The sequence below is a fragment of the Panthera uncia genome, assembly GCF_023721935.1.
Source record: "Panthera uncia isolate 11264 chromosome C1 unlocalized genomic scaffold, Puncia_PCG_1.0 HiC_scaffold_4, whole genome shotgun sequence".
Lineage (NCBI taxonomy): Eukaryota > Metazoa > Chordata > Mammalia > Carnivora > Felidae > Panthera > Panthera uncia.
This window is the reverse complement of record NW_026057585.1, coordinates 68007434-68022751: the sequence shown is the minus strand read 5'-3', so window position 1 is coordinate 68022751 and position 15318 is coordinate 68007434. Positions and strand designations below refer to the sequence as shown.

General features: G+C 47.5%; 1 protein-coding gene across 7 annotated transcripts in view; it reads right to left on the bottom strand.

The window, feature by feature from the left end:
- Nucleotides 1-13246: 13246 nt before the first annotated feature.
- Nucleotides 13247-15318, bottom strand: part of STIL (STIL centriolar assembly protein) — a 63805-nt gene continuing 61733 nt past the window's right edge. For all 7 annotated transcript variants that reach the window (XM_049617225.1, XM_049617219.1, XM_049617224.1 and 4 more), the window contains one exon: nt 13247-14744. In XM_049617225.1, the coding sequence (XP_049473182.1) occupies nt 13958-14744 (787 nt within the window). In that variant the 3' untranslated portion in view covers nt 13247-13957. The remainder of the gene's footprint in view (nt 14745-15318) is intronic.

Below are 15318 nucleotides of genomic sequence, written 5' to 3'. Positions count from 1 at the left end.
TATTAGGCCCGATCTCTTGCTCTCTCCCCATGGCTCCAGCCCTGCCTCACCCACTATTATCACACCTAATCCCCCCTTGTGCCTCAGCTACTGCTGCTCCTTCTGCCTTATTGGCCTTCTCTTGTCTCCTCGCCTTTCTCACGATTCAGCCTTTTGGCCACTTCCTCCCTGAAGCCTCCCTGCAACGGGGCTGGATTTCATCTCTCCTCCTCTGGTCCCTATTGCCTTTGCTTGACTGCATCACTTAACTGAAAGCGGGGGACTCCTGTAATTCTGAGTTCCAGAAGTCAGTTCGCTTCTCTGAGCCCCTGCAAATAGGTGCTGGCCATTCCCCTATCAGAAAGCCCCGCCAGGGAATGCTTCCCCGAGAAAATGATGCCTGGACGGAGAACTGACAGTGAGATCTGAGGGTGGGTAGAAGAGTGAACATTGAGAGCCTTCTGCATGGGCCAAGGGCTGAAGCGGAAGAAGGGCTTTAGTTTCATGCAAGGAACAGAAAAGAGTCCAGTGTGGCTGGAACAAGCCTGTGGCCAATTTAAAGGATTTAGGAGGAGAAACATTTTGTTTATTTGGTTCTGGGGGAGGGGGTGCATAGTGTCCTAAAAAGGATCAGATCTGCATTTCTAGAAAGCTCTTTGGCTGCAAGGTGACGAAGGGGTGTGTGTGTGGGGGGGGAGGTAAGAAGTGGGAAGACCAGTTCTGACACCAAGGCAGTGGTCCAGTGGGAGGGTGGACTAGGGTGCCGAGGAAGAGATGACAAGAGACAGATGAAGACGACCTGTATTTAGGATACAAAACTGGGTTTGTACCCATCGGGTTTGGGGGATGAGAGGGAAACAGAAATCCAGGACCCCTCTGGGTTTCTGGCTCTCCTTGGCTTAGACGGTGGCGTTATTCCTGGAGATGCGGGCCTGGAGGCCAGGGAGCATGGGGAGAGATTCTGCATTTGGTTTCGAATTTCTTGAGTTTAGGTGTCCGGGGCAGCTACAAGCTGTCGGATTCTCCTACCGGGCATTAAATGACCCCGCTAGGCTGTAGGGAAGGAACACAGGCGGCAAGGCTTTCGTCAACCCTGCGGCAGAAGAGTGTGCCCAGGTATCCGTGGCAGGGCGCGGAGGTGACGCTCACCACCGCCTCTGTTCGCAAAGCTCGCAAAGCTCGAGATTCTGACAGTCTGGCAGCCATCGCGGACCTGCCCCAACCCCCGCCCCCAACACCCCCGCCTGAAGCGAGGGGGTGGGGGGGCTCGTGACGTCTACACCCTCCTCCCCTGCCCTGTTTCCGACGGTCGGTGGAAAAACGGAAACTGCGCACTGAGCAGGGCGCCGCCTGAAATAGCATCTGGTGCCTGTCGGTCAGCGCTGTCCGAGTGTCCAGGAGCGAGTGACGCGGCCCGCGGCCCCGCCAGGAAATGCCACCCCTCCTCCGCGTGCCTGGAGCAGGGGCCTCGGGCGGGCAGGAAACCCACAGCGCCCGGGGTTGGGGTGGGGAGCGGGGTAGGGTGGAGGGGAGGTTGGGACCCAGACAGGTCAGTCTGGAGTCTGGTCCTGGAAGGGAGCGTCCTGGAGAGAACAGCCTCGCCAGGTTTGGGGCCTGAGGCCGCGGTGGCCATTCTCCGACCTGTCCCCTGCCTCCACCCCTACCCCTACCAAAGGCTGGGCTCTTCCTAACCCCCAAAGTTGAGGTCTTAATTTTTTCAAGCGTTTCAGCCCACTCTGTCTCTGGGTACTAGCTGATCTCTGAGCTTTCTCCCCTGAGCTTGTCCTCTGGAGGAGTGCAGGGTGTGTGCGCTCTGGTGGACAGCCAGGTTTACTTTCAGTGCATTTATGTGGAGGCACAATGTGCCAGGTACTGCCCTAAGCACTTCATAAGTATTAATTCAGTTAATCCTTCCAACAACCCAGTGAAGTCGGGGCTGCCCTCATCTGCATTTTGCAGGTAAGCAACTGAGGCACAGAAAGGTTGAGCAACTTTGTGGAGAACACCCCGCTGGTAAGTGGTAGAGCCAGAATCTGGGCCCAGGGCAGTCAGGCTCCAGGCTGTGCGGCTTCCAAGGGCAGTCCTGAGTTCCCATCCCTGCTCTCTCACTTGTCAGTAGTAGCTTTGTAGGAAAGTGTCTCAGTCTCTGTGCTCCACTTTCCTCATCTGTAGAAGAGGGGGTGATTGTTGTCCATACATCATAGTGTTCTCATCACAGGGTTATTTGTAATGGTAAAAACTCCGGGGGCGCCAGGGTGGCTCAGTCGGTTAAGGGCCTGACTTGGGCTCAGGTCGTGATCTCACGGTTCATGAGTTCGAGCCCCCGTGGAATCGGGCTCTGTGCTGACAGCTCAGAGCCTGGAACCTGCTTCTGATTCTGTGTCTCCCTCTGTCTCTCTGCCCCTCCCCCACTCATGCTCTCTCTCTCTCTCTCTCTCTCTCAAAAATAAATAAATAAATAAACACTAAACAAATTTAAAAATAAAACCATGAAATAAGCCATACAGAGAAAGACAGATACCATATGGTTTCACTCTTATGTGGATCCTGAGAAACATAACAGAAACCCATGGGGGAGGGGAAGAAAAAAAAAAAAAAAAAAAGAGGTTAGAGTGGGAGAGAGCCAAAGCATAAGAGACTGTTAAAAACTGAGAACAAATTGAGGGTTGATGGGGGGTGGGAGGGAGGGGAGGGTGGGTGATGGGTATTGAGGAGGGCACCTTTTGGGATGAGCACTGGGTGTTGTATGGAAACCAATTTGACAGTAAATTTCATATATTAAAAAAAAAATAATAAAAAATAAAAAAATAAAAATAAAAATAAAACCAAACTCCGACTTGAGGAGGTGACATCGTTTCCCCCCTCCACTTCCATGGGACCGCTGTCTCCATTTTGGCCTCCATTCCCTGCCCTGAAAGAACCCGCCCCCTGCCCATAGGTGGGGCTGAGAGAGAATTCCAAGCTGAAGGGTGGGGAGCGCCACCTGTATGCTGCCCAAGCCCAGCGTGGACACCACAGCTCCCACGGACGGAAAGGGCTTCACCCCAGAATTCCGCTTCTCGGAGTGGGCCGTCAGCACCACCTGGGAACTCATTAGAAACGCCAAGTCCCAGGCCCTGGGCCTGATGTATCAGAAACTCCGGGAGTGAGGCCCAGAAGCCTGCATGTCCACAGGACGTCCAGGGGATTCTGATGTTCACCAAACCCTGAGAAACTCTGCTCTAGTTTTACTGCTGTCCTCTGCAGCAAGGCCCACCCACCATAAAATAGTTGAATCTGTTAAGAAAGCACCGCGCTTCCTAGTGCTTTGAAGCCATGTCCCTGTCCCTGCCCCATGCTTCTGACAGGAGCATGCGGAAGACCAAGGCTGCTCCCCAGACCTGGAATGGTTAGTGCCTAAACTCTTCTGTCCTCACGAGGGAGCCGCCCTGCCAGCTCTGCCCTCAGTGGTCGCGCTCCCAGAGCTGTCAGAAAAGGAGAGGCACGGGTGCTGCACCCAGCCCTCTAGGCAGCGAACGAACAGTTGCTGGTGGTCACTCAGACGGGCCCTGGGCCTTGGGTACACATAAATACTTGTGGGCAGGACCGCTAGACCGCTGAAGGGGGCTCTATGTCCTGAGCACCTTCTGCGTACGCCTGCACAGCTCCCTGTGTCTGCCTCTTCTCTGCCATGACACCCTCTACAATAACCCTGCCAGGCTGCTAGTGTGACCCCAGCTTTCAAGATGAGGAAACAGGCTCAGCTCTCCCGAGGTCACTCGGCTGGTCTGCAGCCACGTCGCCTTGGGCCCAATGTCCTCTTCATGCCTGCTGGCTGTGATGACGCATTTGCTACATTGAGAGAACTTCAAAATCGTGGACACTTTGGATGGCACTGTGATATGTCCCGAAGTAAATCCCTTGTGACCCTAAAAAATAAAAACAAATAGCCAAAAACTCATGAAGAGGTGCTCAAGTTTACATTAGGGAAATGTGAATTCAAACTGCAATGAGATACCTGTGACGCACTGACTAAAATGGCTAAAATTTAAAAGACTGACACTAGCAACTAACGGTGAGGATGTGGAGAAACTGGAATTCTCATAGTTGAAGGGAAACGCAAAAATGACTCAAGCACTTTGAAGAACTCTTTTACAGTTCCTTATAAATATACAGTTCATAGGGATGCCTGGGTGGCTCAGTCAGTTAAGCGTCAGACTCTCGATTTTGGTTCAGGTCATGATCTCACAGTTTGTGAGATCGAGCCCCGGGTCTCAGCTCTTCGCTGAGCATGGATCCTGCTTAAGATTCTGTCCCTCTCCCTCTGCCCCTACCCTGCTAGGGCTCTCTCTCTCTCTCCCTCTCTCTCTCTCTCTCTCAAAAAAAAAAAAAGAAAAATAGTTGATAGACATATACTTATTTGGGAGAATTGAAAAACATATATCCCCAAGAACTCTGGGACGCAATATTCATATAGCCGCTTTATTCATAACAGCTAAAACCCAGAAACAATCCAAATGCCCATTAACAGGTGAACAGATAAATTGTGGTACATTCACGCAACAGAATACTACTCAACAGTAAAGAAAGAACCAACCTACTGATACATGCAAGAATACGAAATCATCTCAAAAACATTATGCTCGGTGAAAGAGGACAGGCACAAAAGAGTATACTTGTGTATGATTCCATCTATAGAAAACTCTAGAAAAGGCAAAGCTAATCTATAATGGCAGAGTTCAAGTCAGGGTTGGTGGTAGAGGAGAGATGACAGCAAAGAGGCACAAGGGACGTCGCTGGGGATGAAAATATTCTCGGTCTCGATTCATGGTGCTGCTTACACGAGCGTATGTGTGTCAAAAGTCAATAACCTGTATCCTTCAAATGGGTGCATTTCATTGTGTATAAATCATGCCTCAGTAAGGTTGATTGCAAACATTTTTTTTTTTTTTTTTTGTGGCCTGGCTTCGGTCTTATCCTGTCCAGGATGCCATCGCTGATCAATCCTGCACTGATACCCCTCACTCTCGCTGTCCTCCAGAGCAGGCCCCAGAGCCCCCGGCGGCAGTCTGACGCACGCTGCTTAGGGCCAGGCACACGAACAGCAGTAGCTATCTGGGGACATGAGAGGAAGTGGATTGATGGTGTTTGCAAAAGTGACAGACACATCTGCCAGGAAGTAGGGTCACTTCCTCTGACCCTCAGTTTCCCCATCTCTAATAGGGATGGGGCGAGGGGACCACAGGATCTCTCTCCCTTTTATCTCTTATCATCTCTTTCAGTGTGCCGTCTCTATCTCCAGCTCTCACTCTTTGGGTCTGCTCTTCTTTCGGTCTTTAATCTGGCTCTCATCTGTGCCTCCTTCCTCTTTCTGGGTCTCCGCTCAGGTTCTTAGTGAGAGCTCCCACACCCCACAGGTACCCGGAAAAACAAGGAGCCCACTTCCCTGTCACATCCTAACAAGTCAGGCCCGACAGAGTCATAGCCGGTCTGCCAGCTCCTATGGGGTGACAGTGAGAGGGCGATGAAAAGGAGGGTGGGAAGGGAAGGGGAGGAGAGTTGTTTTAAAGGCACCATTAAGGAGACACATGGGCCTACCGGGCTCTGTCACACAACCATGAGTCGCCAGGAAAACCTCTCGTCTGCATGGCCCTGCGTGGCCTGGGTTCTGCGTGTCCAGCCTGGAACCCATTCCACAGGACAGGGCCCTAATGGAGTGGAAGAGAATACGCGATTAACTGTCTGCCCCACCAGGCTTGAGTTCCTCCTCAACTACTTTGTGGCTGGTGGCCCTAAGCAAGTTACTGCACTTTTCCCTGCCTCAGTGTCCTCATCTCTAAAATGGAGGTAAAAAGAACACATGATTCACAGGGTTATTGGGAACCTATGACACATATATAAAAAGCTGAGCACAGAGCTGAGCGCCGTCTCATAAATAGAAACTGTAATTTTCTTATGAGCCTCTACCCCACCCCGTATTCAGGCCTACAGATACTGAGATGGAAGAGAGAGATACAGTAGCAAGGATTACATGTTCTGCCAGACAGGGGTATGCAAAATGCTTTGGAGACCCAGGAGAGACTGTGTGTGTGTGTGTGTGTGTGTGTGTGTGTGTGTGTGTTGGGTATTCTTGCTGGGAAGGATCAGACTAGACTTTGCAAAACTGGTGTTGTCTGTCTTGGACTGGGAGTAGCAGGGTCAGATGATGGGGAAGTGCGATAGCAGGTGCAAAGGCCCAGTGGTGGGAAGGGAAGGGTACATGTGGGGATGGTGAGAAGTTCAGTGTGACTGTCACTGTTATACAAAGGGGCTACACAAAGCGGTAGATGAGGCGAGCATGGTGGGCCAGGGCTATCCAAAATGCATGCCCACCCAGCTTCACTCATTCTTTTATTCCACACTTGCTAAGTGTCTAGCTTGTGCCAGACAATATCCTGGGTGCGGGGGTGACATGCTCCCCTTGCTTGGACAGCATGGTCTGCGCTAGGTTAAGAAATCTGGTTTCCTTCTCGTTCTATTCCTAAAAGCTGTGGTGGGAGAGCAGTCATCCACCCTCTCTGGAACTCAGTTTCCTCATCTGTACAGTGGGCATGGCCCCTGCTTATGCATTCATTTTAAACAAACACTTTTGAACAGTAATTCTGGGCCCCGTGCTGGCTGCTGGGGATGTGACAGGACTCAGAGCCCATCTGGGCTGCCTGCCAAGGCGCCGAGGCTTGTGCCTGCGAGGCTTGGGAGAATGCAGAGTTGCCGAGTGGATTAAAATATACATGGGCTGGGTACTGTGCTCCTCCCAGGTCAGTCCCACCCCGGTCTTGTTTCCCAGGACCATACACTGGGGCCCTGTTGCACTGGGTGGCAGGGGGAGGAGAGGGCGGGGTGCACACCAAGTAAATCTCCTCTAAGCAGAGGGAGCCAAGGGCTTTGGCTGCCCTGGGACTTCCAGGAGAGCAGAAGTTCCTGCCTCCAGCTTTTTCTCCTGTGTCCCTTAAACATCCCTCCAATATGGTGCCAACCACTATATCAGGGGGATTGTGTACCCCAAAGAGCTCCTCGGAGACAGGTCTGGTTTATCTATGCCCCAGCATATCATAGAGACAGAGTAGCAGCACCGCAATGGTATGTTGAAGGAATAAGAGTGACGGAACTGGAGAAAGAAATCGAGTGAGAGGGACACCACCCAGCAGGAACCTGGGCCGTGAACTTGGAGGAAGCCCAAACTGCCAGCCCTCCTGGTCCTAGAAACCAGCCACCAAGAAGGTGCAAGGGCACCCTGTGTGGCCCTCACCAGGAGAGAGGAATGGTTCCACAAACATACAAGCTGTGAGTCGCAGCCCCTTCCCGGGGCAGCCCAGGAAGTGCAGGCTCTCGCGGGGGTAGGGCTGCTGGACACCTGGTCTCCACAGATACTCTCCGTGCTGGGTGGAGAGGAGAGCACAGGCGGGGGCTTCAAGAGTCACAGTGCAGGGCCCTCCGGGTGATTCTGGGGGTTTGGAGCAAGTCACTTACCAGGAGTGACTCCGCTATGGTCCCTGTATCTGCCCCCTTCCAACCAGCATCTTATCAAGGTAGGAACTGAGCTTTATGAAACTGACACACATGCTTACTTCAAGCCCCTGCTGCTGCCGAGGGGAAAGGAGGAGGAGAAAAAGAAGAAGGAAAGGATAACATGGGCTCCGAAGCCAGACAGGCCTGAGTTCAAATCCTGACTTCACCTGTGTGACCTTGGGCACATCACTTTACCGTGGAGTCTCCATTTCCTCTCAGGGGGAATCCTGACATAATGCTCAGGTTAAGAGCAATGGCTCTGGAGCCAGACTGTCCAGATTTGAATCCTTGTTCTTCCTAGTGGCTGTGTGACCTCAGGGAAAGTTACTTAACCTCTCTTTCCTACTTTCTAGCCCATAATGGGGGTAATAAAAGTATCCACCTCTTAACATTTGTTGTGAAGAATAAGTTAACAAATGTTAGAATAGGCTTAGAACAGAGCAGGTGTGCTCACTGAACTATTGTTATTACTTCACTGAGAACTTCTATGAGTGTTTGCAGGTGAACCCGCATGTTTGCTTCTGTCACTTCACAGGGCTATTGTGAAGTCTAAAGGAGGTCCGAGTAGGACTTGGATAAATATGGGCGAATATGATTTTGCACATGTGTGTCTGTGCACACGCAAGTGCATTTCTACAACAGCAGGGCCTAACGGTGCCTTTTCTTCCTCTGTTATGCTCCCCAGGGTCTAGCACAAGATATAGCAGGGACGTTCGGCAAACCTTGTGCCTGTGACTCTTCACTGGACGAGGGGATCGTACATGGTCCCTGACTTCAAGGAGTTCCCAGCCATGGGTACACATAACCAACACACAAGTTGGCTGTAATAAATCTGGAAGAGGACAAAAAGAGAACCGGAGGGAGGATTATGTAAAGTCAAAGGAGAAAAATGTCGCTTCCACAACAGGATTCTGGGAAGGTTTCTGCAGGATGGGGAGGGGATGTGGGACAGAGTAGACTTTAAGCTGGGTTTTGAAGGATACACACAGGGTTTGAACTCATGGCGGGTTTAGAGGCAAATGAGCTGGGAAGTATGTGTGTACGCACAGACACTGCCTTTTTTTTTTTCTTCTTCATAGTATAAGGAGAAAAGGAAGGGCCTAGGTTATTGCTTGATACCTAACTTACTCAGATACCATGGCCTATGATAGAACAGTCTAGAGTCCTGAATTCCAGTCCCAGCTCTGTGCTTACTGAGCTGTGTGGACTTGAACAATCCCCTTCTCTTCTTGGGGTCCCAATGTCCTCATTTGTACATTGAGGACCCAGTGATTTCTGAGGACCCTGAAGCTCTGACACCCTCGAATACCTTATGTCATCTTTTCCATTGTGCTTCTAATTAGTCCCTCTCATCCTTCTGGTCCCAGACCACCCACAAAGAGGCAGGACACAGGGCTCTCCCTAAATCCATCCTTTTCCTGGAGTTCAGCCTCTGACCAGGAAGTGGAAAACAGGATTTCCTCTGAGGATGTTCTCTGTGACCGACAGTTCCGGTTTGGGGAATGGAGAGGAGATAGGGAACATCACCTATGCTTCCAAACTCTAAAAATCCCTTTTCGTGGGTTTGAGGTTTCTTTCCACACTGGACTTTGAGCTCCTTCAAAACAGGGAATGTATAACTCAGAGCTGGAGAAAGACATGTTGCTTTGGGTTCGAACAGATATTCCTCAACATTTTGGTGGGGGAAAACTGAATTCTCTTTTTCTTTTTAATTTTTTACTTTTTTTTTAATTTTTTTTAATGTTTCTTTATTTTTGACAGAGAGAGAAAGAGATAGAGAGAGAGAGAGAGAGAGAGAGCATGAGCAGGGGAGGGGCAGAGAGAGAAGGAGACACAGAACCGGAAGCAGGCTCCAGGCTCTGAGCTATCAGCACAGAGCCCGACGTGGGGCTCGAACCCACAGACCGCGAGATCGTGACCTGAGCTGAAGTCGGACGCTCAACCGACTGAGCCACCCAGGGGCCCCTTTTTAATTCTTTTTAATGTTTATTTATTTTTAGAAAGAGACAGAGACGGAATGTGAGCGGGGGAGGGGCAGAGAGAGACACACAGAATCCGAAGCAGGCTCCAGGCTTGCTGTGAGCTGTCAGCACAGAGCCGGACGTGGAGCTTGAACCCACAAACTGTGAGATCATGACCTGAGCTGAAGTCTGATGCTTAACCAAGTGAGCCATCCAGGCGCCCCCTTTTTTTTTAAGTTGTGAAATACATTAAGCATTATAAAAAGTGGGGAAATTTCTTTTTTCTCACCTGTGACTGTGGCAGTCCTTCAAAACCCTTCACCGCCCAACTCCAGTGTTCTCTCTTGCAGAAGCCTCTCCTTCCTCCGGATTTACAAACCACTCCTCACACCCCGTATTTCTGCATCACTGCTTCATAATCACAGCATGCCGGAGATCAACAGGCTAGCCCTTCACTTCAAAAATGGGGAAACTAAAGCCTAGTGACAAGAGGTGACTTGCCCAAAGGGAGAGAATTCGGGGCAGAGCAACAAGAGGAACCCAACAGTTGCTCCCTCAGGGTTCTTTCTAGCATATTTTCTCCCTATCTTTGGTTTCCTGCCTCCAACTCCATCCTCCAATGCTGCGCCTCTTCATTTCTCCTTGCTTTCCAACAAGCCATTCCCACTGCTGGAAATGGCACTTCTTCCCCTTCCCTATTCTATATAGTTCTACTACGAGGGCTGGCCTCACTGTCCTGCTAATGTTTGCATGTCTCTCCCCCGTTAGATTGAGATCCGACAGGGCATTTGTCCCATGAATCACCTTATGCTCAGCATCTAGAATGCCCAGCAGAATCAACAAGGGATACCTGTTGAATGATCAGGAGGAAAACAGGTGCTGGCGAGGAGAGGAAGAAAGGGGAAGAGGCCTCTGCTGGGGCTAGATGCTATGGAAAAACACAAGGTTGATGTCCTGGTTGTTAACTATAGATGTGTGGCCTAGGCCCAGTTGTACCTTATCTTTCTCATTATGTGTTAAGAGGGGGTTACTGATGCCTGCCACACATACTTCAGTCTGGTCCGGGATGGGAGGATTACATGAGGAAGTAGTTGGAAAGCACTTGGACAAGTGTGAAGCAGTCTGCTAACCTAAAACACTGCCAATAAGTTTATTTTGCAAGCTTAAAGCCCTCTCGGTTAATCTAGGAGGCTAGGAAAGGTTCTGCCCACCCCCCCCCCCCCCCCCCCCCCCTTAGTAACATCTAGAAAACAAAGGCACAGAAACTTTTGTTCTTCTAATTTCCTGGAGCTCTTCCAGTAGACTCAGTTGAAGATTCCCAGGATGTAAAATCATTGAAGTGAGCTCTTTAACATTAACAGAGCTGGGGCTGCCTACTTTAGGACACGAGTGAAAAGGGTAACTTCTGGTGTTGGCTAAAGGGCGAGCGGACTCCTTCTTTGGCACAAATAAGGCACGGCCCCTTGGAGGACAGCACCTACTCGAAACCGCACTGACTACAGTATTCGGAATCATTCATTCAGCTCAAGATGTTTGTTGTAGGAAGCTCTTCCAGGATTCCTCAGGCCTCAAGAGGAGTTGTATTTCTCGGTGGGCTTAATAAGAGCTTGGGCTCTGGAATTCTACTTGAGCTTGCACCTCTGCTAGCAATTTGCTTGGGTACATTATTCCCCTCAGGCTGTCCCCTCATCTAAGAGAATGACAATCACCAACCAGCTCGGGTCAGCAAGGAGGCTTAAATGAACCGCTGCATGTGAAGTGAGCACCGGCACGTGCTAAAATGATGGAAGCAATCAGGATTATGCTTCTGTGGCTCCTTGCAGTCTGGATCACTCCTTTTGACTTTTCAACTGTCTCATAGTGTGGTTTCCAGGGTGTATCTGTTTTCCTTAGAGTCTCTGCAGCTGGCAAAGGCAAGGTTTAGGTCTAACTTGCCCACATCCACTTCCGTGCCCCTTAGCACAGTAAGGTAAGGCAGAGGACAAGTGAGCACAGACTAGCCAGCAAGGGGTTCAGAGGCTGAAAGAGGGGACATTTGGTGAAGGCAGGGGTGCCAACTGGCCAGGACCTAGACGAATGGGTTTGTTTCCCAGAAGCTGGGTAATGGAAGCTCCATCGTTTCCTTATTCCATTTGAAGAAGCACCCGTGTATCTATAAATGGTATGCCGTGGGACTGGATGAAAGGGAAAACTTCAGGCAAATGTCACTTGAGAGGCAATCATATCCAGAGTCTTTTAACCCAATTTTCCCAGTACTCATGCTTTCCCCAAAGATGCCTGAAAGCTACCTTAGCAACTAATTTACCAAATAACTTCCGACAGTAAAACGTTCTTAGACAACTTTCCAGAGGAGGCTTCAGTGATGGCCCCTCTTCTCTAGACATGCGTTTAGTAGAAAGAGACATGTTTGGTTGAATTAGTCTGCAGTCTAAATTCAGTTTCCAAAACTGCTTAAGTGTCTTATCAGAGGCCTTAAATTAGATGTGGTAACAGAGGGGATGGAATTAGATTTTGCCTAAAAAGCCTCAGGTTCAGTTTTTATTGTTCAGACAGAGAGCTTCTTGTTTGGTGTGAAAATTACAGGGTTCCCAGTGATAATGGTATAGTTAATGAGGCTGTCAGTTAATTCACTAGCATTCTCAGTTTTTTCAATAATGTGCAATCTAAATTATACCCACACTCACTTCTTGGGTGACACATTGCAGGCTAATGTTAAACGGAGCACACTTGAAGTAGCACTGACAATTCCGTTCCTTAAAAGTTGACTCTAGTGAAGACTTTAAGTGGGTTTTTAGGCTATTTATTAAAATAACTAAAGTCCCAAATGTAGCCTATGGAAACAAAGGGAAACACAGAATCATTATGGCCATTTCTACATCTTGATTTTAACCCCAAATAGCAGCGCTGCAGGGAAAAAGACACCGACCGGTCCTGGCTCCAGTGGGGAAGAGCACAGAGCAACCAGGCTGCTAACTAACTAAAAACTGTTTTTATCAGATTATCACCTCAGAAGGCCCCAAACGAGCTGGAAAGTATTTAGAGATACAAAGTCCCCTTCTTTCCAGCTTCCATATCAAACTTTGATAGAAGAAAGTGACATCTAAGTTAACCTCAGCAGAAGAGCTTGATCTCTCAAGTGAATGAGGGCTTTTTCCTTTTAGATTTAGAAATACGAATTTTAAACTTAATTTTTAAGAAGGTGGGAGAAAAAAAGAAGCAACCCTAACAACTTGGATGGATCTCAAGGACATTAAGCTGAGTGAAGACTTATTTCATCAAGTTACACACCGTGATGCCACATTTATATTAACATCCTCAAAATGACAACACTGGAGTGATGGAGAATAGACCACTGGTTGTCAAGGATTTGGGCTGGAGGCGGGTATATTTTAAAAGCATAGCACTATGGAGTTTCTTTGCTGTGATGAATCAGTTTTGTATGCTGATTGTGGTGGTGCTGAATCAAATCTATAACAAGTGACACAATTTCATAGAGTTATACACCAAAAAGTAAATAAATGAGTGCGTGTAGAAACCTGTGCAACCCAAAAGGTCTGTGGTTTAGTTACTAATATTGTACCCAATGTCAATTTCTTGGTTTTGATCATTTGCTATGGTTATGTAAGATACTATCATTGGGGGGGGGGGGGGGGTCACTGGCTAAAGGGTACACCAGAACTCTCTGCTATTATTTTTATAATTTTGGGGGAGTCTAAAAAGTTTTTTTTTTTTTTAACAAGTGTAGAAAGAAGGATACGTTATAGCAGAGTACAAAGGAAAACAGTAAATCTGAACATTTTTATTAAGTTCTACTAAAAAATATTAAAACACGTGAAATACTCAAAGTCTGTAAAACACACTCATACTCAGTAATTTTCTTATTTTGTGATAGCTAGTGCTATAATGTTGAAAATGTTACATAACATCAACCTACCAGACTGCAAGAGTTTTACTTCCACAGAATTCGACAAATATGCATCCTAATTAAGAGAACATATATACTTGTTGTGTAAAAGATCTTCAGGTTATTTTTAAAAATAAAACTTTCCCCTTAAATTCAATAAGGGTGGGTTTAGTTAATTTAGTGAGGGTCATGATAAGTCTATCTCATGTTCTTTTAGGTGATAGTGGGTAGATGCAGAGATGCAACATGCTAGGAAAATAGACTTACTTTTCACAAAGAACAGTTCAGATCTAGAGCTGGATACTGTGTACGTAAATTTGTTTAAATGACTGGTCTCGGGATTTTTTTTAAAAAGTCGCAGTGATGCTGAACGGCTCTATTTGAACAGAGAACCTCACCTCCCACCAGTCAGCCATCTCCCAGACCATCAGGTTGCTTGTTTGGCTTTTGGCCATCAGCTGCTGCCAAGAAACAGAGCGGCCCTGAGAATGCTTAGGGATCCCCAAACCACCAAGTGGCTCTGGCTTCCCTAAGTCTCTTTGGGAGACACCCCATCCTCACATCAGGAGGGTGGTGAGTTTAAGGTTCAAAATAGTTTTGGCAACTGTCTGAGCCGCTTTACATCTAAGAAGGTGCCTACTGAATTCATACTGTTCATCTGCTTTAAAGTTTCAGGTTTTAAACTTTCGGGAAGAATTGGAGAGTCCCTTTCATTTTCTTTCTCAGGATGTTGGGTAAACTCTGCTTTTCCAGTTCGGAGGTTCACTGCAGGAGTTGGTTTAAAGTTTTTTAATAAGAAAGCTGGGTTTTCATTCAATTGCTGCATTGCTTTTGGCCGCACAACTTCATTTGTAATATTTCTCAGTACTGGCATATCTGTGTGGGTGCTCACGGGTTCACAGTTGTGACAATTAATTATTTCACAGGTGTTCCTAGAGGGCTCTTTCTGACAGTCTAGTTGCTCAGGTGTGGATGTAAGGTTTTGATTCAGTAAATGTTCACTCTTGCCCTCTGTATTGTTTGGAGGCTCCTCTTCATCTTCACTGTTGTCACTGCTTTGAATGAGTCCATATCTCTTCATATATTTTTTGGTTGCAAATGACATGTTGTTTGGTGAAATTAAACTAAGCCCCACTGTGCTTCTGTCTGTATTAATATGTAGAAGACTAAAAGATGAGTCACAGTTATTTTGGTTTGATCGACTGAGGGATAGTTGTGACAGCTGATTTTCATTTAAATATTTCAGAGCTATAGCATTCGCCTCCATGCTCAAATCCACGCCGTTGGGGCTTAAGCCACTCATACCAACATTAGCAAATGACATGTAGTTTAATCCAGAAATCACTGCTTCGGGGCTGATGCATGCCAACACACTGAAAGACACAATGGAGCAGGCCATCATTTATCTCATTTTGAGTACTAAATGCTGTTATTCTAAATGTGTTCCATTCTAAGAAAGCAACAAAAGGTTTCCAGCTTCAAGATTCACGGTGCTTTTTGATCTGAGTGTGCAAACATCTAAGTCTTAATGATCCAGGTACATTCAAGAGATAAATATGGTACATTAGAAGGTAATCCATGATTCAAAGACTAAAAGTGGAACACAAACTAGTTCTCCTAAATTTATACATCAGTCATGATTTTAAGAACAAATACAATGCCCCCAAATGTAAAAGCCATTCAATTTTGGTAAAAATAAATAAATAAATAAATAATAAATAAATAAAATCAAACAGAGCAAATATCTGATAATGTAACATTTACAAGCTTTGGTGAGTAGCTCAGAATATGAAATTGTCCATAGTTGAAGAGACTCCATTTGTAATGAGTGAAAAACATCAACCAGTCTCTGGATATGGGCTACTGTATGTATCTCTGTATACACTAATTTTCTTTCATTAGATATAATCCTCAACTTACTTTTGGTTGGTGTCATCTCAATATTAA